Source organism: Nothoprocta perdicaria, unplaced genomic scaffold (genome assembly GCF_003342845.1).
Source record: "Nothoprocta perdicaria isolate Ctin4 unplaced genomic scaffold, notPer1 scaffold_280, whole genome shotgun sequence".
Lineage (NCBI taxonomy): Eukaryota > Metazoa > Chordata > Aves > Tinamiformes > Tinamidae > Nothoprocta > Nothoprocta perdicaria.
In genome coordinates, this window is record NW_020455511.1 from 175,564 (window position 1) to 202,005 (window position 26,442).

The window sequence follows — 26,442 nt, forward strand, 5'->3', positions numbered from 1 at the left end:
ATTGATGGCAGAAGGACTGCTATTTCAGTCATGCAAAACCGAGTTCCCAAACTCTATGTGCACTCCAACGTAATGCAGAGGTAAAAAATTCAGGTGAATGAGCAAAACAGCAGTACTGCCTGCTGTATTTTAATGCCCCTGAAATCCCAGCAGAGCAGCTGCTGCAGGGAGCTGCTATTCAGCTCTCTTGAGCCTGGTGTTTCTGATTCCCAGAACGTGAGACAACACGTTGAGTTACACAACTGCACCCACGCTCTTAGATCAGGGCTGGATCAGGCCTCCTTTTTCTACAAATAATGGTTACAAAACTTCCCCTTAATGACATGCATCCCCACTTAGAGACATCCCAAGACTTTAGACCTTAGCAGTAAATCAGCCTCCTATGAAAAAAGCCAGTCATATTTTATAACTTACCCAACCAGTGAAAAAAAATACCTGAAAGTTTGGGTCATTGGAGTCCAAAGTTTCTGATTCAAATGTTTGTTTTTGAAGGGTTTTGTGAAAATCCTTTCGCGATCCCTTATTTTTCAGGCTACAGATATCTGAATTTCCTTGGTTCCTTTTGCAGAGATATCCAGGTAAGCCAGAATGGAGCAAAAAGAAATTAAGGAAAAATCAATCAAACAACCAAACAGAAAAACTTAAACAACAGGGAACATGACTGCATAAAAGAATAGTACAGTATGACTTCCACATAAACATTCATATGATCTTTCACAATGTTTAACTGTTATCACTGAACTGCAGCCCTATCATATAAAGAATAGGTTTGAAAGAAATAACACTAGTTTATATCACTTCTAAATAGACTATTAAACTGAGACAACAGAGAAACCTGACGAGGTATGAATTCAATTCTGAGCTCCCTGTAAGATGCAGTTGTTATTTCAATGAAGAACTTTGATCCAGAACATTTTTCCCCTCTTTCTTTTTCTCTTTTTCTTTTTCTTTTTCTTTTTCTTTTTCTTTTTCTTTTCTTTTTCTCTTTCTCCTTTTCCTTTTCCTTTTCCTTTTCCTTTTCCTTTTCCTTTTCCTTTTCCTTTTCCTTTTCTTTTTCTTTTTCTTTTCTTTATTTCGTTTTGTTGGCTCTCTGTTCCTGCTATTATTTCTCAAAAAGTTTAGAGCTATTCTCTGAAATGTCGTTTGGTCCAAGGCATGTCCCAGCTGGTACAGTCAATGAGGATAGTAAAACAAATTAGTCTGTTCAAACAGTACCTGTTTTTGAAGAGGGCTGTCAGTTATGAGACAATTTAATCATTTCTGCTGGGAATACTGCCAAATTTCCCAGAACAGTCCCAATTTCAAGTTACATGGAAAAAAAAATAACAGTTTCCCTGTAAAAAATATGCCAGGTACATTGATAATTCTATTTCTTTAACTTACAAATTGCTAAACTGTGTAATAGCCTTTTTATAGCCAGTCTCCTTAATTACAGTAGGCTGCTCTGTTCATTTTCCTTTCCATAACATTTCCTAAGCAACACCTAAACATCTTCGTGCCTTACATAAAAATGTCATGACAAGCAATTATTGATCAGGGAGACACCTTTTTATTACATTTTGGGAGTAACTGCATTATATGCTCTGATGTGTTTTAATTTTAATCGTATGCATTTTAATTGTTTACCAGTTCACTGCAAATGAAAAATGAAGTCATAAAAGAGACAAACCCACCTCTCCTCAGAGGTGACCTTGTTTTGGAATCGTGTTGATAACACATGAAGACGGACAGAAATTCTACACAAGTTTATTTTAAGATACCTTAGCATCAAAAACACGCTTTATTGCTACATTTTTTACCACCTCAAGTGGCAAATAAGCCACAAAGAAGAGATTTCCTTAGCTGAGATCTCACTGACCTTGGAAAGAACAAGCTATATCCAGGATGCCATTCCCTAACAGCATTTGGTCATTCTTTCCCAAAACAGTGGAAACTTCCTGTACCTATGTTTTTCTGACTCCCTTCTTGATTCCTTGTCTTCCTCTCTTACCTGTTTTGAGAACAGTGTCCAAGCACAGCATGAGACTCCACGTAAAAATCTATCACTGTTTTATCTGAAATTGCAGCATATTTGACACTATCTCACTCCTTGCATTCCTTGATTACTCACTTGCTTTGCTGGCCACAGCGACAGAAGTTCAGCTCCTATGGATATGAGGAACCCCTCATATTGTTCACCTCAGGCCCATCTGCTCACTAATGAATCTGCATGCCTCACCTGAATGAATGTGGTAGTTAAGCACTAAAAAACTCTTCCTAGACACATGTATTTCTGTGCTCCATCACTGTTCCTGCACGTGCATCTAACCGCAGAAATAGTTATGTTCTACTGTTTCCTTCACTTTACTCCTTGCTTCCTGTCTGTGCACAGAGACAAAGCTGCATACCGGTTCCTTAAACCGTGTATTATTTGGAACAAAAGCGTTTAAAGAGTGAGCGAAACCTGCTCTGATCATTGCAGGAGGAGAGCCTGCAAAACCCTGACTTTCTTAACTCACTACCTTATTTTTAGCGACTCACGGAGGGGCATTTCTGAGAACTGAGTCGATGTCATCAGCTCCCCTGGAGGAACTCAATATTCTCAGCCACTGCTCTGCCCTGAAACTCCAAAATTGAACAGGACACTCATTAACTTCCATGACCCCCAGCTAATGTGCTGCCTGGTGATGGACATCAGAGCAAAAGCCACAGGTAGGGAGTGGGCAAAGGAAAGGGGCACCCCAAAGCAGTAGCAGATATGCTAGTGTTGCACTGCTGCTGCTTGAACACAGCACAATCACACAAGGAGACAAAGAGGAAGGGCCAGAAGAGCCCCCAAGAGCTCTATCCGATGAATGGGAAGGATGCTGGGCATGGAAGTGGCCTCCCGTGCCAGAACACACAGCTGCAAACTTGACATCCCCATGCCAGGTCCTGGTTGAGGGCATCCTTGGCAGTTAATAAGTACATGGGGTAAAATATAATATAATATAATATAATATAATATAATATAATATAATATAATATAATATAATATAATATAATATAATATAATATAATATATAGTCAAAGGGAACGAGGTAGCTTGTAATGACCCTAGCTTTGATCATGTGCTTTGAATTGCGCTTGAGTCCAAATGTAGATATCCCTTAAATGTTCCTGGACGTTGTCCTAATAACTTGGTGAATACATGCAGTGCTCAGAGTCCATCCTCTTCAGATTTTTGCTACTAGCACTCTGTTTCCTTCTCACAGACCATTAGAAATTAGATTACGTCAAAATTTCATAGCAGAGAGAGGAAAAAGAAGTCCACAGAAACATTTTCTCTACCCACATTATTTTTCTTTTGGTCTCATAAAAGAACAAGCTAGAAAAAAACAGTATTAGTAAACACTAAAACTAATGCTAATATCATTAGTTCAGTAATGAATATAACATAGTATAACCATAACAGTTGTGCGGTACAAAGGGTTCCTGACTTTTCAAAAAGTTAAGACACAAGAATTTTAAACACGATAAGCATTCAAGAACTAAGCTTTAGACCTCCAAAACACAATATCCTACCAACTATATCACACTGGCCAATTAACTGCCATCTAAGAATAATAGGAAGCAAAATAAATGCAGTATTCCCCTTTCACCATTATTTCACCATTATATACTGCTGATGTGAATTACTACTTGATTAATTCTGCCATGGTTCCCAATAATGAAGCAGCAGCAGCAAGAATATTTTGCCATAGTTTGCCTGCTGAAACAAAACAATGTAGTTAAATAAACTACTGAAAAGTCGATTCCTGTCTTCATCCACTGATTCCAATCATTACTCCTATGGATTATTTATAACATCATACATCTCCACCCTGTGAAATAAGAGGCAAGGGATTTCTACTTTATTTATCTATATGTAACTTACTTTCGACTCACAATCAGCCATTCCCGGATATATGTCTGAACACAGTCTCTGACATGTGAATCCAGTTCAACCCTGGAGAAAAAACATTTGTACATATTTTAGCACCTTGGTCAAACCTGAAGGACAAAGAAATTCATCTAAGCATGCCTTCAGATAAAGGCCTCTCTATTCTCCCTTTTTTATATGCTTATTTTATTTCTAAACTATTGAGTTTTAAAGAAATACCTGTGTTGTATGAGCAGCCTCATGCACTTTTTTATTGATATGCTTGTAAATTACCAAACACATATTTAACTGAGGTAGTAATTTTCCACACTGTGCATTTCCTGAATATGAGACTGAGTTGCCATATTGTGTAAAACGCAAGAAATTAACTCAGGCATCCACATATGTGATTTTCAAAACTTGATGGTAGATCTTATTTGATAAAATATTCCTGATTTTTCCAGAGATCTCAGCTCCTATACTCTTGGGAATACATAATGTCATGTATTTCTATTTCATTTCTATTTTCTATTTCTCATAGAAGTAGAGGAAATTCTCAAAAAAATATTTTTTTGGTCAAAAAATTTTGTATCACAAAGCACAAGATAACTTTAAGATCTGAAAATACATTACAATGTAGAGAGTTACCAGTGATGACTAATAGACTGGATACTGAAATTTATAAACTGAGCTTATATCCTTTGAACTATGAGGGCAGAAAAAGAACCTGCAAAGCAGGACTGAATGGAAGTTCTGATGCTTTCTGATCCTTTGCAACCCACTGCCAAGACTGAGTTACCAATGAACCAAGTGCTGAAAGTCATCAACAAATGATCAATCTTTGGTGAGTATGATAGACTACTGTGTGCTGCTTTGGTTTGTGGACTGACACAGCACAGAGGCAATTTCCTGCATCTGGTTCAGAAATAACATATTTTTGTGGGTAGACAGCATGTGAACACAGTGTGGTTGGTGGTGCCTGTTTCCTGCCTTGAGCACAGGAGCACATCAGAGACTACACTACTAATCTTTGGTATCGACGCTCTAACCTTTCCTCAGATAACGTGGCACCCTTGATGAGGGTTTTATACAGCATTAATACTTATAGTGATGGCATGAATAGCAAAATGGGATACTGACATAAGAACATATCTGCTCAAAGCACATTTGCTGTTCTGCTGATAATCTCTGTACTACCCCAGGCTCTTGCAGAAACTTTAATGTCCCTGTGCTGGAAATAAGGTTCAAAACAGATCATCTTACTGGAAATACGAAGATGTCACTTTAGCTTTTAACTAATAGCAAACTGGGAAATCATCTTAGAAATATATAGGTATATTTAGTGATCTGACTAACCTCACATAACACATAACTCCCCAAAAACCTACCCTTCAGTCAGAATCAGCTTCCAGCTTCAGGATCGCTGCTACATATCTCACTCCTGCTGCTACCAGGTAGCTCAGGAAGTTTATGTTAGTGTTTAAACAATTCTAGGTGTGTAAACAGCCCTAACAGGATCAATGGCAGTGATCAAATGTTTAAAGTCGAGCAAGTACACAGTGTCCAGCACGGGGAGCTATCTGAGCTGGCAGCTTTATTTTCAAAACTATTTTTAAATCCATAGTGTTTTGGGGAAAATGAGAGAGTCTTCTTACCCATCTTCTGGCATAGAAGGTTGCAAAGTCCTACACTCTTTAGGTGTAAAGACAACGTCCAAGTCATCTTCAGGAAAGTCTCCAAGTTCTTGAGCTAGTTCGGTGTCCAGGTTGTTCAGCTGTGTCATCAGGAGGCCTTCGAAATCCAACGGGTCTACTGCGTCATAGAAGGCAGGCTGAAGAATGAGAGGGAGATATTTATTTACCAAAAGAGCTCTTCCTTTTTTAAACATGGCTTAGGTTTATTTATTTACTGCTTGTCGCTGACATCTTTATAAAAACACAAGAAACAGGAAACTGCTAACCTTATATACAGTGCCACTGCATTTAGTGCAGGAAAAAGTTGGTAGATGAAAAAGAAAAGGAATATAGAGAAAAAAAAAGTGTCTCTAAAAAAGAAAGTTTCCAATGGACTCTGAAGTAGATGTGACAAAAGGCACTACCAAGCATACCAAGCTGAGCGCCGTGGCTGCCATCATGAAAATGACTCTCATTGTAGCTATTGCCTGGAAAAACACTGTTTGAAATGTTGTGCATTTTCAATACCAAACAAAATTTTGATCTGTAGGTTTTTATTGACAGGGAATGGGGGAACAAAGGACTCCATGTCTGTGCTATCAGTATGACCGTTATATTCAGTGCTACTGCAGGTATTACCTCCCCTGAAATTTTCTTTTCTGAGGTTATTCTGGGAATAGTCCAGTGTTTTTCTCCACAGATAACATCTGTAGGCTGAAAACATGAAATTTTCATGTGAGCAATGTGTGCTCACAGAACTGGGTTTTCATCTGCATTTGGAGTGAAAAATAAGAAATCAATACTTGGTCTCAGTGCCTGTTTTCCTTAAATGGAAAGTACTTTTGGATGTAGCCTGAGATAAAGGTGTTTTTTTTCCTGTTGACAAAAATAAAGGTGATAAATAGTCTGTGTTTCACAGAGGGACATTTGGGCTAGTGTGCTTTGTCCTCTTCATATCTTGTTAGATTCTGCTCTGATCTTATGTTTTGTACATCACTTTTGTTCTACTTAAACATTCTTTTTAAAGTAAAAGTTTTAGGGTGTTTTAGCTGTTTAGTGTATTTTAATTCTAGTATATTTAGGTGTAAAAGTTTCAGAGAACTTTTTGTTGCTTTTGCATATATATTTAAAAACAATGCCAAGAAACACCACTTGCACTTATATCCTTTACAGCATTAAGAGGAAGATTTCTCAGAAATCTGACTGTGAAGAAATGTTCATACTGCAAATGTTACTCTATGCTACCTTAGTTCTACATGGATTAATGGATATTTTGAATATATTATGTACACAATATAGAAATTGTACAGATTTTTTTGGTTATGGAAGTATCACTCTGCCAGGAAAAACTTGTAGTAACTCCCAAAGGGGTCCAGAGCAAGCTGATACTGAAGCAATCTTAATGCATAAAGAGCAAGGTGGACTTTACATTTATTCACTGGGTCATGCCACTGAAATTTCTAGGCTTTTCACATGGTTTTCCATGTAAATTATTAAGCCAGCTAAAACAGAGTTTAAAACATAAACTTTTCTTTTCTTTTTTGACTGTTCTATACAAACAATGCAATAATCTCCATCTTTAAAGTATACAATAGTATGCAGTAATACACAATTATTTAGCTTTGGGACTTCCATCCTCTCCCCGTGGTCTCTGTAACAACAGTGCCATATTCCCAATGTTAGGAATTTTAAGCCAATTAGAGCTTTACAGTGTAGAAAGGATGCAAAGTAACAAAGCCCTGGGTAGTTCTAAACTTAAATGGCTTAAGCAGAATATGACATGTCCATCATTGTAGATGGTGAGGTAAATTCAAACTGATCAGTGGTAAAAACTAGAATTAGAATTTTAGTAGCATTCTGGAAATACAAATGAGGTCTGTATTAAGTTAATAAAACTTGAGAAAAATACCTCAAAAAGCAAAGCATGTTCAGAGAAATATGGTAAAACATTTAGGTGGAGCACAACAATTTAAACATCTAAGAAAAATAGATGAGGTAATTACTAATGCAAATGAGGTATACCACTGAATATACAAACACACAAAAACACACCCAGTTTTATACAGAAACTGTAGTGGGCTTAACCTGAACATGGGCTCTGAATCTTCCCACTGTGAACATGTACTAGGATCAGTTCCATTCTCTGAAACCACTTTTTGAAAAAACCCTTTCTTTCCCTTCCTACAGAAAGGGAAAAGCTGAAACTGACAATACGTCCTGAGAATAATGAAGCAGGCAACTTAAGAAGTACATTATCTAGTTTATATATTTTCAGGATAAGCACTACTCCATTTTGTGCCCAATTTAATGCTGAGCACAAACTGGGCCAACAGTTACCATTAAATAGTGATCTGCTAACTTTTCATTAGTCGTCATTATAGTCCTAGGATTCAATCCTTGAAGAGTAGTCCTTGAAGACTGTACATAAAAGCATAAGCATAAAATACTGTACATTAAAGCATATATATTTACGAAGCTATATTTTCAAATATTAACTGCTCCACTAAAAAAATGCAAAGATTAAAGCGAAACCAAAAGATAAAAGCATACAAAAATACATTTTATACACACAATTACTGAAGATGTAATGTTTTGTTTGCAAAACTATGTTGTTTAATTCAGTCTCATTTTTGATAAATATTGCCCTTCTTTTCAGAAATCATGTCGTCCTTTTCTGGAAAGCCCAAGCAGTCACTTTTCATTATGTTTTATAATTTTTCCTAGTTGAAATGATAGTAATGATCTTTAATCACTGGAACTGCCTGCAGTAGTCAATATTGGAAACTTCTTATAAGTAAAATGAAAAAGTTGGTGGAAAAGGTAAATGCAGATGGAGGTAACGGTCTAGCTGGGGATGCGAGTTATTATAAAAAGGAACAGAAAGAGATCCTATTACAGCCAAAAAAACTACCATTCACTTCTGCCCATCACAGAAGTGTTCAAGACAAACTATTCCACAGAGGACGGCACCGATCCTTGCTGCAGGCCTACCTGGTTGAAGGCGACGGGCTGGAGGCGTGTGACCACGGACAAAATGGCAGCGGCAGCCTTACACCCAGGAAAGGCAATTTTACACGTTTCTCAAGAGCGAAAGCAGTTGTCTGCACGGGGCGGAGGAGAACGGAGCCTCCCGCGGCCCAACAACCAACCACAACCACGTTAAAACACCAGAGAGTCTCGTGTGGAGGAAGCGAGCGGCGGCGGGAGGCCCTTGCACGCAGGAAGTGAATGCTTGTACGTAATGTTTTTCATTTTCTTCAACCACTAGTGCACAGAGACTTTTCCTGCTCCTATCTGTTGCACCTCAAAAAAGCAGGTGACAGGGCAGGGAGTTGGTGGGAAGAAGGAAAACGCAAAGTGTGGCACTATTGTATGTTGCGTAGTCACTTTGTTTCTGAGAGGCTATTAGAAAGATTTGGCAATTTTCCCCTTTTCTGAAATGAAAAGTCATACGGTGTGACTTCTCTAGGCGGGATATTTAGGGGGCAGATGAAGAAGATGATGCAGAGCCACACACAGTTGATTTCATGGGGACTACTGAAAAACAGGCTGGTGTGACATCTGCAGCTAAGACTGGAAACGGCATTAAGCAAGCCTAGCTGAGCCTCTCTCTTTTTCCATTTTCCTCTTTTTTCACTGCCACTCATCAGCTGTGGCCACCACACAAGACATTCAGTGGGTGAAATGTAATGTTTCCAGCTCAGTAATGCTATCATGCACTCCAACACTTGCTAGCTTGCTTTGATTTATAGTAGGATACTCAAAGACCCTCTACCTCATGCTCCAAGGAGTGTTCTCAGTTGTTTGAAATGCATTATTTCCTCAGCTCACCAGGAAATGTTTTTAATAGCTTTAGCCAGTACAAAGCAACAGGCATCTTAAGAAGGTCACTTAATTTAGCCTGCAAATATTAAGCAATGTAAAATGGCAATCTATATAGAGGAGATAGATAAACTCAAAACTTACCAGATGAAGACTTGAAAATCCAGGAGTACTTAAACTTCGCTGGCAGAGTTGTGTAAAGCCTGGTTGGAGAGTAAATTGCTTTCTTATTTCTGCAGAGGAGTGCCTTTGATTAAGCAGAGAAAAAACATTATCATTAGTTATCTGCATACGAAGTCTAAATCCTAGAGTACAGCCAATTCAGTCACCTATTCCAGTAGTTAGAAACACATTTCAGTTATATTCTAGTCTCTGTTTTGTGTAGTTGATGCAAACTTCCACTGAAAGATTCAGAGAAGAGAAGAGAAGAGAAGAGAAGAGAAGAGAAGAGAAGAGAAGAGAAGAGAAGAGAAGAGAAGAGAAGAGAAGAGAAGAGAAGAGAAGAGAAGANGAAGAGAAGAGAAGAGAAGAGAAGAGAAGAGAAGAGAAGAGAAGAGAAGAGAAGAGAAGAGAAGAGAAGAGAAGAGAAGAGAAGAGAAGAGAAGAAAAAAAAAAAAGCAAATCTGAGATTATGCCCTCCGTTTCATCAACAAATATCTACCATTATATCCTAGTTCTGGCAACTAGGAAAGAATAAGCAGAGAAGAGCAATCTTGCCCTTAAGTCAACTGTGACTGCAACTTGAAGCAGAACTACTTGTGAGTTCATTTCTGTAAAGCAAAGTTCCAGGATGATAGATCACAGAGAGAAAAGTCAACATCATAAATGTAAATATTTTATTGAGCTAGCAATTGACCAAAAGGAAAAACAAAACAAAAAACCACAAGACACTGAACAATGTAAGCATAGATTTATATCCATGCTGCTTTATGTCCTGAACACAGCATAAGACCTGACAAAGCATTAATTTTAATTAATTAATAATTCCCAACTGTATCAACTGAAGGAAATTTATTAAGTGCTAAAAACTGATTTTAGTGGAGGCAGAAAGAGAACAATACTGAGTTCCTTGGAAATCCCTATGTGATAGAACAGCATGTATCTGTTCTGCAAATCTCTCAGTCAGAATAGATCATTTTTTGGCCACTCATTTTTTGTGGCCTCTTGATTAATGTGCTATTTAGTTTATTAAAGAAATAAATAACCTTAAATAAGATATATGAATAATCAGCCATGAAAGTAGGATAAGTAGGACGTTAAATGATAAATATATTTACAGAAAACGTCACTATGAGGATTCAAAGCAAGGTTTTTTGAAAAATCATGATAAGATTAAGAAGATTTCAAGTCAAAAGAGAAGAACCAGCCGATGAGGATGACAAGCGCTTTGCTGCCTTGGGTGGGCAACTGAGACAGGCAAATAAATACAAAGGTGAGATGATTTTTCCATTATTGTGAGATTCTTTCCAGCCACCAGCACACACTGTTAGAGGGTTTAGAATTACTACTGCCTGTAAATAGAGTTTCCTTGCTCAGTCTGCACCTTCTCTCTTCTATGATTTCTCAAATTGTATGACTTATAAATTCTTAATTTCTGAATATTTCTGTTATTACAACTTTGACAAAGCCCAAACTGTGCTGAATGCCGTATTCTACAATTTAGAGACAAGCATCTCGCAGAAGATACAAAAAGCTTTGTCTCATTTCTAAAATAAGAGATGCACAAATAAAAGTCACTGCTTATAGTTCAGAGACCTTGAGGGGGCAAATGGGACCTTGCAGTGTTTGAAAGACAGCAACATTTGCAGACTGAGCAAAGTGAGGATTATAGAGAAGAGAGAGAGAGCAATTTGTACGAGAAATTCCTATTCAGCATTGGTATTCCAAGGGTCAGACAAGAGAAAATGTTTTTGCTTTGCAGAAGGTGATTCAATAATTAAATAAATAAGACACTGTGGAGGGGAAGTGGGAAAGTTCGTGGCTTTCATCAAGTTATTTTCCATCTATTTTCAAAAGTAAAATTGTTTGCATACTAAGGTTATTTTCTTATCTCCCTAGTACATAAAAGCTCTAAGGATGAGTGTTTTTAGACAAGCAGAGCAGAGCATGAAACTGATATTATCCAAAATTATGATTTTCCTTTAACATGAATCAGTTTCTGTCCTGTGCAGAAACATCTGCTGCTGATCTAAATACAAGATGTAGCCGAACACATAGCAGCAGATGATGACTTAATCTATCCCAAACATTGTGCTACAACGTGTTGCAGAAGTAGATTGTTGCAAACAGTAGTATAACACATCACTAAATTATACCAGATATGGGGTCATCAGACAGTCAGAACAGGAAATGGTATTAATTTTGATCTACAAAAGAGGAAGTAGGCATGCAGACGAAGGGCCGTATTTGCCCTCTTGTAAATGCTTGTGCAAACCCAGCTAACCGAGAAGAAAATTCACTTCTCTAAATCAGCGAGATTAGTTTGAGGGGCTCCCTGTAGTAGGAAGAATTTCCAAAGCAAAGCAGTATAATGGAGAAAAAATCCTGCAGTCTATTAAACTGAATTTCACAAAGCTAAGAAATGATTTGATTGTTTAATTTCATGTTTATCTTGTCAGTGAATATTGACAAAGAGACACAATAGGGTAAGAACAATGGAATACAGCAAAATTGGATTGGACTTATGCAGGAATTAATTGGCATGATCTATTAAGAGTAAATAAAAACTCACAGCTGTTAAAAGAAAGCACAACAGTTCACAGATACAATGTGGAAGAAAAAAAGTGGGTATTTTTTAGAGGTCAGTACAAATGTTTTTGAGCAACTTCAGAAAACCAGTGGAAACTGTGGCTTTTCTAGACAGCTTGTAAGTGATTTCAGAATGTCAATGGTATGAAGAATGCCTGTTTTCTGATCAAACAACTATCTCATACACTATCTGGGAACATGAATGAAAACGAGTCCATAGCTGACTATGATATGACCATTTTTTTACTCTATATTTTATGGTTATCTGATTGCAAGGAGCTATCATAGCAGCTAAAATAACCCTTAGGTATGTGCTCAAGCATAACAGGGAAACCAGACAATAGATTAAAAATGAACGTAAGCCAGTGTTGGTGAAATCAGAAAGACTAACACACTAGTAATTAAGACAAAGGAAAAAAAAAAAGATTTTAACTGAATGCAGGGAGACACAGGAAAATAGTGCACTGCTCCTGCAGAAGTAAGAAGAGTAAATATTCCAAAGATGCTGACAGTGGTCGAATTTGATGAAATTCATCTAAAGTTCTAAATTAATTAACCAGCAAAGATTTTCAGTTAAGACAAAAGGCAAATACAACTTTAAAAATGAGGGCTCAACTATCATGGACCAGTCAGCGGTCTTTGACACTGAAAAAGACACTATAACAAATTACTTGCCAATCAATGGGCAATTATTTATATCAGGCCAAAACAGCAATATCCCAATGAAGCAGGAGGTCCATGAAATCATACTGATGATTAAAATATATGCACCTTCATAGTGTCTCTTTATTAATAGTCTGATGATGATGCAGTGAATGATGGGTGACTAGAAATTATGGATTGTAACCCGTGGTACAAAAAATGTGACAATTATTGCTTTAAAACACAAAGAGCAATAGATAGATAATGATGAACTGATGATGTCAATTTCTCAAAGGCCAGTCACATAAAAACATTCTAATATTTTTCTCTTTAACTAGCTTCCTGTAAAGATTTCAATACTGTCACTGACAGCATTTTTATAAACAAAAATAATGCTAGGGAAGATAATAACTAGATGAAATTATCATTATTCATTCCAAAAGTAGTTAAAAATGTATTTGAAGTGCAGTCAAGAATAGCTCCAAATATTATCATGAGGAAATTTAAAATAGTGCAGTAATATAAGTGAGCAGCAAGTTAATATCTTCAGTCAAGTCCAGTACTAGTCAATATATTCTAGTCAATTCTACAACACTGACAATGGATGATGAAACACAGTAGTAACATTCATGAATTACCTCAGTCTGAGAGGAGTTGCGAGTACTCTAAAAGACAAGACTAGCATTCAAAATGACCTCAAAATCTACAAATAGTGTGAAATCAGCACAGTGAGATTCAATGAGAAATATAAAATCCTAGTTTCAGGATGGAAAACATTGTCAGAGATAGAAATACAGAGAAAGGAAATAAACTGCGCAGAGAAATAACCATGAGTAGAAGAGGCTCTGACAGAGTAAATTAGGGCACTTATTATTTCCTCACTTACGCGTAAAGCATAATTGAGAAGCTCTGTATTTATTTAAACGAGTGAGACAGTGCATAGCCAAAGCTATGCAGGGTATGCAGGGTAAGATGCAAACAGAATGAAAGGGCTCTGAAAGGGAGCATGCAGAATGCTAGAAATCCAGTGGCAGAAGGCTCAAAAAAGCGAATGCACTTCGTTTAAAAAAGAAGAGGGCTGAGAGGGACATCCAACAGCTGTCCTCAACTATGTAAAAGGTAGCAACCTATAAAGAAAATAGTGAGAAAATTCACATTTATAAAGGGAAGAACAAGAAGTAATCTGCTTAATTTGAAAAAAAAAGATTTCATAAACTATTGCAAAAAATATTTCAATGTAAACATAGTGAGCATTGAAAGAGACTGTTGTGTGGTGCTTTTGACTTGATATCATGATGGCCCTGCAGCCCATGTATTAACTGTTGGGAGAATACTACTTGTTCCTATTTCTAGTGATTTGACCCTACCTGAATGACTATGTCTCCCCCAGTGTAAATCTGGAAAAGACTGGAACTCACCACACGTCCTGATCTCCCTGATATGGGACTGCAGGCCAAATCCCTGCCAAATCCTGGAGCTTTTCGGCTTCACTGGAGTGATGCCAGTGTTTGGCCAAGAGATACAGGCAATCCTAGAGTAATCCTCTTAAACATTTAATAAAGGGTCTGTATTTCTCAACTGCTCTCCCATGCAAAGTCAACAGTTTGCATAATATATCAAACCAGCAGTGTAACCAAAGTGGATTGTAAAAGCAGACTATACCTGCAAGTCCTCAAAATTAAATTCAACTTGTAGGTCAAATTCTCAGAGTTCTCTCCAGGTAGAGCTCATTGCAGGACTGGAAACTTGGAGATTTGGGTTATTGATTGGGTCTGGACAAGATACCAGGAAAAGAAGAGTAAACAGCTATTTACTTTCTATCTCTAACATACTTAAGAGCTGCCATTGAACACTCCTAGGTTCTGTAATTAAAGTGATGTGAATGCATATAACACAAAGAGCTAGCTTTGCAGTCTCATTGCCAATGCTACTAAACAGTAGCTTTCTAAAAAAATAATACATAATTCAAATAAGGCATAAGAGGGATCTGGTAATAAGAGTACAATATGAAACCTTAAATACAGAACTAGAGGTTTAGAGAGAAAATAAAACAGGTAATTTTTAAGATCATCTATAAAATGGAAATGCAAAACTCTATAATAAGAAAAAAAATTACTTTAAAGGTATGCTCACAAGGTCAAGATATCTGAAGGATATTAGAAGTTATCTACCACAGGGAGGTAGCAAGATAAATTTTTAACACTCTTCTAGATGCCCCCAGTGATCACTGAGGAACAGCAAATTGTCTCCCACAAGAGCAAGGAAAAATGAAAGAGGTACCATAAGAGGTATCTCCAAGGATCGGGATACATTTACATTTAGATGCATATAGATGAGGGAATCATAAAGTACAGTAGTGAAAACTTTTGCTTGACAGGTAGAATATTCAGTCTTTGTTACCCTCAAGAATAATCCCGTTTGTCCAGCACTGTCACAGACAGTCCACAGCTATCTTTTGTTCTTTTTCTGAGCTTTATTCTTTAACATCAGGCTTCTCTGGTTACAACTTAAAAACAAGCAACAAAAAATTCTGGAATAGAGAACGGCAACGACTTATTTTTCCTCCACTCCCATAGACAAACACACACACAATGTTTTGGGTAACAATCCAAGTCTTTGACTGGCATATATGGAAATTTTGCATTTTTAATGACAGTAGAAATGCCTGTTTTCCTTCCAAGTTTATAAGTCCTTAAAGCAGCAGAGATGTGCTTTACTCAGTAGTAAGATCTGCTTTACTGCTTTACTTCATGGCTCAGATAGGTTGTATCTGCTCCTGCACATCCTTACTTAAAAGGTCTGCCACATTAAGACTCTGTGAGCTAAGCCTATAATGTCTGAAATTCAACCACAGCCTTCTCAGTGTAGGTGGTGAAGGCATGAAAGAAGATGTCCAGCTGTCAAATCATCTATTCCAGCTTGTTACATGGAAATACAGGCAAGAGACCAGGTCTAATTTTTGCCCCAGATCACAGAGTGACCATTTTGGTGGGCTGGACTAGATGATCTCTAGAGGTCCCTTCCATCCTTAAGGATTCTATGATTTTTAAATGCCACTCTTTCTGACTCTTTATGCCTCAGGAAGGGATATAAGTATATGTAAAAATTAATTTTCCAATCATAGCAATGGAGGAGAAAGAAAACTTGATAAGAAAAAGTAAGATTTTTGTTATCGCATTAACTTAAAATTTTAACAGCATACAGCATTTTATGCACAAGTATTTTATACAGAAAGAATTAAGCTTGCTTATCTAAAGTTAGTTTTCTGTGGTTAGCTCAGAGACCTCTTGACTTGAAGTATTAAAGCTCACATTGGGTCTCCTTAAGACTTGAAATGTAATATATCATTATCAGTGTGTTCTTTAAGATTATTTTTGTCTGCACCATCCTATCAAGTGAGAAACAAAAAGCTAGAAGCAACTGTTGCCTGAATGACAGTAGTGAACATTTTTGTTACAGTTTTGTTAATTCTAGTATGCACAGAACTCCTAATTTTTCTACAGAAGCTGAGATCTACTTACCTCAACCATAAGCACAGAAAGAACTGGCTTTACTTTAAAGAAAAAGAAAAAAAGCTTTAATGAAAAGAACAAAGGAACCTCAAAGCGGGTGAATCTTGACCAGCTTCAGACTGTGCTATATGTAGAGCTGGGCACGGGTTTCTATTTACTGAAATTTACTGAATTTACTGAATTCCTTCCCAAACTTATTGTGAAATTGGCCCAGAATCTGCTGTTTTACTTGCTTATATCTTTTACATGGTAATTCAGTTATTTTCTAACGCCTGAATTGAAATCTAGAATAATTTGCAATTTTAGTAGAATATTGTTTTCAATGATTTATCTAATTCATCTAACAGCGATGTAATTGTGACGTTACTTAAAGTTGTAAAGGCCAAACTAACATCAGAAATATGCAGCTGTATTCTCTGGTCTCTCCCCTACCTGACTCCAGTAAGCATTTTCCTCTTGCTGCATTGAAAATGATGAAAATCTTTTTTAAGATCAACTCTGAAGTACATTCTCTACATACTAGAGGAAATATGTAAGTTGTCTCTTGGACAGACACACCCCATAATGATAACAGGATCTCATATGCGTGAAGCGGTATTCTACATGGGTCTTGAAGAAAAATACTGCAGACTTCTTACATGAATTTAGCCCAACGTTTGGTTTAGGTTAGAATCTATTCTGTAAGTGCATTCCCAATGACAAGCATTTAAGGCAGGCATATTATCAGTTAAGGACTTTTTACAAATTTTCCTTTTTATTGCTACTAAAAACAACAGGACAGTCTAGTGATAAACTAATTAAAATCGTAATATTTATTGACCATAGAAGCTAAAAGCAATAGAAGGTATAAATTACAACATTAAATATTTATTCTTTGTTGACTTCTGCCTCAAGCCTGAGAGGAAGTCTGGAAAGGATAAATAAAAGCTGTTCATAGCTGATATCTGGTGGAGATAAAGATGTATTTCATTTGCAACTAGATTTCTTTGGATCAGATTAACACTTCCTGCACTATAATGTCACTGCAGGTTGCAATTTAGACTTTTCAGTGCTTGCAGTTATTTAGAGGCTAATATGTGTGTAAAGATTTTAAAATACAGCTTTGCTAATCTGAGCCTAAAGTCCACTTCCTCCAGTCATCTTCCGGAAGTAAAGAAAAAACACAATATTCTAATCATATAACAGAGATTACTATCTCCAATTCCAGTGACCGTTTAGACATATAATTACAGTATAATATCAGTTCGCAACAGCTGTTATAGTAAACAGATGATTACATTTTGAACACAATTTGAGTGTCCAGTCAGATTAAAAGATTAGCTTCCTGCCTCCCTAGGAGTTGTCAATTATATATCTACCTCAAATGAAACGTCAGTTTTCTGCTTGCACAGCCAGTTTTTGTCTAAATGCTTTTGTTTCTACAGTAGTTTGTTGGCCAATAAAGAGCACATTTTTCATTACAGCTAATTCTCTTTCCTGCTCTTGGAATTTTTCACAGACATTTGATTAGATCAGCCAGTGTTTCCCAACAACCCTTACTTAGGTAGCTACTAACACCTTCGTTTCATACATGGCAGATTCAGCACTCAAGAAACCACTCAAAAGCAATCAGAAAATTCCAAGTAAGCAGATAAACCAAAACCAAAAACCATTTTCAATAGCTTAAGGTTTCAGTATCCTCTGCTGAAAGTGGTAAGAAAACATTTTCTTATCAGGTCTTTCTTGTACTTCCTAAAAGTTAGCATGTGTTAGACAGGAAATGTTGTAATCTTTTGCACAGTGGACCAGAAGAAAAGTTTGTGCATTTTGACTTCAGGAGGGATGTGAAGGAGTGTCAAATCTAGAAGAGGAAGGGTAACTTGAATAACTTTGTTTTGGAAAAATGAAGAGATACTTGCAGAGCTCTTCCTAATGTTAAGAATCAATGCTATACAGCATCATCTTGACATACCCTGTTGCTCTTTTCCCAAACCCACTTCATAACTGATTCAGATCCTAAATCTGCCAAGGAGGAAACAATGTTTATATGATTCCCCATCAGAACTAGGAGCACCCTAAAGGCATCCAAGTTTCTGTCCATTGTTTGCTGTTATTTATTTGTGCTTCTAGAAGATAACTCTGCCTGTAGGCTAAGCCTAGTCCATAACATGTTTATGGGAGTTTGAGAAGACCATTCCAGCTAAGTTCTGTTTTTGTGCAGGTGTCTCTGGAGGTGGTCTCCAGCTGGGCATTAGCTCATAATGACCTACAGCAGAGTTTATACCCAGTTACAGTTTGTTTGGCTGTGTGGATGCAGACAGGCTATGGCATAGTTGGGCTTAAACGTTAGACCCCAACAGTTACCACAGCCACAGTGTGAGGTGGAAATCTGCTGGTGTTCATTTGAACTATACAATGATCAACTGCACTGCATACCACCTAAATTCATTGTTTACTTAAACATCATTGTAAAATACATTTAGAAGAGCGGAATTGATGTAGATCTACTCTAATTTAACAAGGAGGGTGGAAACCTCCTACTAAAGACAAATGAATTATCATCAGGGCTGATGAAAAGATTATCTCACAGGCATTAGGAAAGTTCCTTTAGTTATTTATAGAGCTATTTACACCAGATGCAATCCATGCCTAGTCAGCTTTAGTAATCTTGACTTCCTTTGTGTAGATTTAGACATCCATTGTGCCTATAGGTTGTGTTTTTCCATTGGGGTATAGAAGTACCTCTCTGATCTCAAAGGTTTTCCCACCTAAGGAAACAGCAACCCAAGACCTTCAATGGTTCATTTCTTCATGTCCAATTGTAATCAACAGAACAAGAACAAAACTGTCATCTCAGTTCCTTCCATTCTTTTCTACTTATTGGGATTGCTCTGAAGCCAGACGGTTGGGTTGGGAGTTAAAGCTGCTCTATGACTGCTGCAAAACCACTGTATGAAGCATTGGATCTCCTGGTGCTCAGCAATGACATCAGAGCCACGTGCAACCAATTCCTTGTGCAGAACATGACTCCAGAAGGCTGGAGCACAATGAATCCATTAAAAACAAGAAAAAAACAGCCTATAGTAACTCAAGGAAAGAGAGAGGAATCCTTCTTCATGGAATGAAACGCTTTGGAGATTGAGGGTTTCCCCTCCATTGAAGAATGAAGGAAATAAGCAGATCCTCTGACATACTCTTAATCTATTCCTGCCAGTTGGAAATGGAAGATACATGCTTTGGAATTCAGAAAAAGGCATGTTGTACTTAGGTGCAAAAGCACAAAAAATAGAATATCAAAATTAAGGAAAGGTGAAAAATGCATGTTGATCTTGAAAGATGAAAATCCAACTGTTTCCTATAACCAAAGTAAAAGATTCTAAGACAACACAAGGATGCAAGAACAGGAGGCTAACCTGCTCTTTATATTGCCTCCACAAGCAAAACTGAGTAATTTTCTGTGAAAGATTTAAAGAAAGATTTAAAGAGAATTAAAATTTCTCATTTAATTTTAAGTGAGTATACAAATTCAGTCTTTAATATAAAAAGCTACTGACAAAATGTTGCATATAAAATAACAAATTTTAGACATCCTTCTTTCAATGTTAATATGATATTTGTGGTTAGTATTCGCCATCCCAAGTTAATAAAAAAACACTATTATCTCACACATAGTATGTGAAAAGCAATCTGTTTCCATAGGAATTACAAATCAGATTTTTGAGGGTGCTTGAAAGCCATTCCGTACTGTATATTTATGATATGGATTTTAGATGAAGTCAGACAGATTATTACTTGATGGCTTGAACAAACTCTTTTGGACCTGTGCCTGCAAAAGCTTATTAACTTGAGTTATCCTCACTTGCATAGGCTGCCAGAGCGCAACTCATTTCAGTAAAGCACCATGCAAGCCTTTCCTCAAGTATGCTAAGTCCATGTTATTCAGGAAGGAAAGTCACAACGGACTTTGCAAAAAGGAACACAGGATTTTTAATATTACCACCGAGCTGGCAACACTTACAGTTCAGACAGTATCTCAGTGAACATATTTGTTAGGAAGGCTGTATCTAGAATCATCTTTTAAAAGCTGATAAACTATAATTTGTGTGTTTTAGGTATCAAACACTCAGCAAATACATTAGGAACTGCATTAAGGTTTCTGTGATCCATACATTCATGTAACAAACTGACTACAACCATTTAATACATCTTACTAAATAAGCACTTACAGTATGTTTATTTTAAATTACACAAAATGCAACCAAAAGACAAGTTATTTAACATCCTTAAAGTTTAACAAAAGCAAATTAATTAAAAGAAACAACCTGACCTAAACAATGAAATAATCAGCATTTTATTATAACCACATAAGAGAGAACACTTTATTGAAATGTAAGCAATAGATACAGGTCCCAACCCCACAAAGGGATTGCACTGAACAGAAATTTGCTGAAACAGATAGGAAAGGATCTGTTCTGCCACTGAAACCATTTTGCACCTGGCTCTTCTGCAATAGTCTTTTCCATTTACTGTAATTTCTTATGAACATTTATGTCATCAATATGCCCTAAGATTTAAGCTCACTTTTTCATTTCAGGTAGGAACAATTGAAGTGTATTATCATCATATACTTAGAGGAGAATTCATGATACTGTTTGAGAGTTAGTTAGAGACACAGCCTTTACAATGTGATTTTTTTAATGCAGCTTCAGTAGAAAAAAAAATTGCCTTGGTATGGATAGTTTTGGTTTTTTAATATAGAAATTTGCAAATCTAAACGCGTTCTTAAATTTCTTAAAAAAGAGAAAATGGAAATTCTTTTTGGCAGCTGGACAATTTCAGTGAGATGATGAAATGATAGAAGTTAACGCTAAAATTTGTTTTATGTCACATTCAAAATGCAAACGTGGTGGTGTGCAGTGACAGCTGAGTTATGTCTACGAGAAAGGTTTTAAATTGAGTGGGTCACATGGCTGACAGTCAAATGATATGTTTGTTAGGAAACTATACTGCTGCTCTTGGTAGTTTTCTGTTTTGTAATTTATATGTTTGAAAGTATAGCATTGGTGGCCAGGGCTCCAAGCAGGTGCCTACAGCAAAAATTTTTTCACTTGAAGTCAAAAGAAATAAGCAGTACCACAACTGCTGTGTTGAAGATAAAATAGTAAATTACGTTATCTGAATAAAATTAATTAAAAAAAATTTTTTTAGTACTATGTTTATCCAAGCACACTGCTGAGTCAAACTACTCTGATTAAAATTCAGGCTATATGGTGCCTCCAAACTCACTGCTCAATTACTACATGCTAGAGCCCACAATTTTAGCAATGGAGGGTTGCTTTATGGGTGCTTCTTAAAATTATTTTTCAATATTCTTGGTTAACAGGTATGAACACTGTGCTTGGGAAGCAAACAACATGCAGCTTAGACACTTAATGATTATTATCTAAGACTCATTCGATTCAGCAGTGATGTTCTACTTTTTCATCTCCCAAACCAGACTCCAAACAGCACTGACAAATAGCATTCTCAGAAAATACTGAAAACATCTCTTAATAATGTATATTAGCAAGGATTTTCTACAAAATTTTACCATGTCACCCCTTCCTTTGTCCAGTGCTGGAAAAGACAGTTACATCTTACTTTATTTTATGCAGCTAATACTAGGGCTTATTTTAACAGAATGTATAAAGTTGGAAAGGAAGAAAGAAATATGTATATTTTAATATGATGTTCTCCTCAGTTCACAGCCACTTAGCTCTCAGTGATATGCAAATAAGTAGTAAGAATGCTGCCTAACCTGAGGGACACTAATTTAAAGGTTTGTTTATTCATTTCTAAGTGCAACATTATTCATAGGAGATATTCCATTAAATTAAAAGGAATTAGTAACATATGCATTATACGTGCAAGTTTGTGCAGGATAAGAAAAGACAGGAAGCAACAGGTTTGGACAACAAAAACAAGATGGGTGAAAAGAAGATGATAGGAGGACCTGCTTATGTAGACAGATTGCATGTGGGGCTTACAGATTTAAAGGTATTTTAAGAAACAAATTTAAAATTGACTTAATTTTAAATGAACATGATGTTTGTCAGGTAATAGGCTTTCCTGAAGCATTTGGTGATGAAGAAGTGACACTGACTTGAAATCAAGACTTCCAATCACTAGCAGTTAAAAGCATTTCAAATCATTTCAGTGTTGTAATTTTACAGAAGAATAATTAGTACAGTTTAATACAATGATTACATATCTAACCAGCTTTACAATCAGCACAAGCTACACCTCATGCAGTTACCATGAAAGCAGTTAGTGGTGGTCCTCCTTAACAAAACAGTATTGGACTTAGTCAATCAGATGCAGGAGAAGAATTACAGCCTGCATGAAATTTGAAATGAATAGAGAATAATTACACCAACAACATAGAATACATATGTGCAAATTCCATTCAAGAGTTGTATTTTGAGAAAGTAAACTGAGGAACTTTGAAGAAAGAGGAACAACATTTTGTAGCTGCATATTAACCTTTTGTGTACAAGAGAGTAAGCTAACACTAACTTATTTTTCCATTTATTTGGAAGTTTCATTTCTAAAGATAAACATTAAAAATGCTCATTGTGAAAATACATTGTTCCACAGTCAGTAGAACAGACTGCACTTTGCTCATTCAGAAACAACCTGCTGGTTTTGAAGAATGGGAAATATATATTCTGCCAGCAGGTATACATAATTTCTTCCACTCAGTAAGAGAAAATATTCTTACTTACAAAATAAATACATAGGTTATTAAATTGGAATCACATTTAGAACTTGTTAGATAACATATCTGAAAAATGTTGTGAGCGTTTTTGAAACAAAGCCATGTTCATTGGTATGATTCCACAACTATGTAAGGCTTTAGTCATACAGAGGAACACTGACCATCACCACAGCTCGGAAAAGCTGCCAGAAAAGCTGCCCTAGAAATAGAAGAAAAAAATAATCCAAGCCCTTTAAATATCAGCCAGTCATGCTCTTTATTCAAGTATGTCTTCAAATGACCAGGAATTAGGCAAGATCCTGTGCTTAGCTGCTTATCTGATGGCCTCTCAGATTGTTACCTCACTCCTGTTGCCACCAATTTAAAGTGAATTCTCTACTGCTGTGTAAAGGTACCCTGATGAATATTCAGCCATGGGAAAGGCACATCTCAGGGTGAAGCTAATTTTATCCTCAGTGACTGAAAATCCCATGTCTTCCAATAAATTACAGTGGAGGTGGAGTTTCTGTGCGTACTTTTCTCTCCGGCGCAGACATCAGCCATGCAGTTTACAATAAAGCCATTATGCTGTTTGCTCTTGTACGTGTCAGCAAACTCAGTTACCTTGTACTTACATCAACACCCTGGAAACAGTTTTCATCTCAGATGATAAGACTCCTGAAAAGCTGGCCTGAATTTTCCTTCTAGCTAACAGTATCAGAGTAATTGTCTTGGTTTCTTGCTGCTACCAGACAGTGTAGACCAGCTGAAAGTCAGCTTGCCCAGAGGAAAAGAGATACAGTGCTAGCAGAAAGCAAGGTCAGTAGCAAGCGTGTGATGTTTTGCAGTGGACATCTAATCTATTTGGTTTTAAAGGGAGAGAGGAAGATCTATTCTTCTCAAATCAGAATTTCTTTTCTTTTTACATAGATGAAATGGCACAATAAAGAAAAAAAAGAAAAAGAATGAATCTCATTGCAGTACTGAAGCTATATTCATAAACTCTTTATTTCCGTGGAACACTAATTTAGGTATCAGACCACTTCTGCTGTCCCGTGGGGAGGAGGAACTGCAAATCCCCCCATCAGCAAGCAGCCCGTGAAAGCAGGAACAGGGCTTGTTCAGACAGAGTAGGTAGAGACCAAGAACTAATGGGATGAGACTTGACATTTCCTCTCTGTCAGAGAAAATAATTTGCCAGCACCATCCACCTGGCAGAGGAAGGGATCGTAGAATGATGTTATTTCAGCAGAAGGGCATCCCAGAGCTGACCCACGATCACAACCCATGCAGGATACGGCCAAGCCCTCGTGCATTTTGGGATCACTGCTGGTTGGGTATAGAAAAGCTAGGCTTATAAGAGGGTGCTGCTTAGAAGCCAGGGTTGCTCTCCTCTGGGTGGCAGAGCCATGGGGCTATCAGGAGCTCGCACGCAGCTTCACATCCCAGGGTCTCCAAGGAGGAGCTATCCCCACCGGCTGGCAGGTCACACTGGGGCTGGCAGAGAGAAAAAGCAAGCTGAGAAGTAGCACAAAAGTCTCTTACCTGTTGATTTTGAGGGCAAACGCCCTCCTGTCTGCAGCGGGCAGAGTAGCCATGCAGGAGTGCAGCCCTGGAATTTCAGCTGCTCGGGAGGACGGCAGCTGGCCAAGCGCACCAGGGGCCGGCTGTGTTGCTTTTGGGGTTTTCTTTTTTCTCTCTCTTTATTGCATGCTCAGAGCTGAAAATCCAACCCGCTTCTGACAGCTCCGTCTGGCAACTTCCGCATTTTACCTTCCTCACCGAAATCGACCGAAGGGGGAGGGACCTCCTCCTGCACACAGCTGGTTTCTTACCCTTCCCGGCAGGGTATTCCAGGCTTTCTCGGAGCCAGGAGCTAGGGCACCTCCAAGGGATCTCCCTTCTCATGCCTCCCATTTCCCACGTATTGAGCAGGAGGCCTGAGGGACCCTTCAGGATGAAGCAGGGAATTCACAAAAGCAGGAATGAGGGAAGACGTCTTGTCTGCAGTGGTCACCCTGCTCCTGTGGCCCTTTTCTCCGGGAGCTTCACCTGGACGGTGCCAGGCCCAGGCGAGGAGGTGATGTCTGCCCGTGGAGGGGACACCTGTGTGATTCTGCTCTGCAACAAGATCAACAGCTTAAAATGGCCATTTTTAGGAAGTACCATGTGGGTTTCCTGACCCGTTGCCTTCTTTCCCTGTGTGCATATTTCATTGCGTTTGCAGATAAGCGGAACTCAGTCTTTATTTAAAAGAGTAAACTAAAGCCAAATATGATTTCAACAAATGAACTCAGGGGTTGCAGAAGCAACCGAGCTTTAGGCTGCCAGATTTTTATTTAATTCATGCCATGGCAAAAGCAACATGGCACTCAATGCAATTCAAACGATTCATCCTTTGAAAGGCAGTAATAACACCTCCCTGTATTCCCAGTGAGCTAGAGGATGTCCACAGTGAAATGGTGTGATCTGAGGCAAGGAACAGATTATCCAACAGGATGGCCTAAAACTGGGCTACTAATAATCACCTTTCACTCCTCAGGATTCACTGCCCTTCAGGGCACTCTAAATGTTGAGTGGTTCCAAATATGAAGGTCAACTGATGTGGTCTCTTAAGAACACTTGTTATATGTCCTTAGGAGACTGCAGAGCAGATGAAAAGTTTAAAGATTTAACACCAAAAAAAAGGCTTAAATTTTAAAAAAAAAAAAAGGAAACGAACTAAATGTATTTAGGGAAAAAAACAATAGGATCCATAGCAGGTGCAATGACATGCTATGGGATCAGCTCGTAGGGCACAGATCTGAGAAGCTGATAAAATATTTAAATCTGCTATTAACAATGATATTAAATAGCAAGCAATTTGGGTAGATTATTTATGATTATTGCTATTTGCAGAGGTAACACTCCATACTCATTCTCTCTTCACCAAGATAATGCTAAGACCACCTTGCTGCTGCCGTGCTATGATCTAGCATGCCTGTTGCTCACATGGAAACTCTTGAGCATCAGATATCTGCCGGAGTAAAATACTGCTTCACGTTACCCGCATTACCTGTGGAAATATGAGGAAATACAGTCACTGCCTTCAGAGGCACAAAGGAGTCGCAGTTGTAACAGACGTGCAGCCTCTGCACAAGTTAACTCAAAACACGCGGACTGTCCTTTGTAATAGGCGGTGAAATGTACTGGTTTCAGTGCTGGAAATAAATAGCAAAGAGGTAACCTTTTCATATATAAATATAAATATAAATATAAATATAAATATAAATATAAATATAAATATAAATATAAATATAAATATAAATATAAATATAAATATAAATATAAATAATATAAATATAAATATAAATGGATTGACCTGGGTCTGAAGAGTCCTGCATTAAAGGGACTCTAATAGAGCTGCCTTCATTTTTGAGAGATTCTGAGTTCTGAAACACTTGATGTTTG

General features: G+C 37.5%; 1 protein-coding gene across 1 annotated transcript in view; it reads right to left on the reverse strand.

Moving 5' to 3' along the window:
- Window positions 1-24,734, reverse strand: part of DOCK8 (dedicator of cytokinesis 8) — a 78,071-nt gene extending 53,337 nt beyond the window's left edge. Inside the window, exons 1-5 of the mRNA XM_026041264.1 lie at window positions 24,538-24,734; window positions 9,520-9,622; window positions 5,536-5,711; window positions 3,896-3,967; window positions 436-559 (exon numbers count right to left, since the gene is read on the reverse strand). Of these exons, the coding sequence (XP_025897049.1) occupies window positions 436-559; window positions 3,896-3,967; window positions 5,536-5,711; window positions 9,520-9,622; window positions 24,538-24,590 (528 nt within the window). The 5' untranslated portion in view covers window positions 24,591-24,734. The remainder of the gene's footprint in view (window positions 1-435; window positions 560-3,895; window positions 3,968-5,535; window positions 5,712-9,519; window positions 9,623-24,537) is intronic.
- Window positions 24,735-26,442: the final 1,708 nt, after the last annotated feature.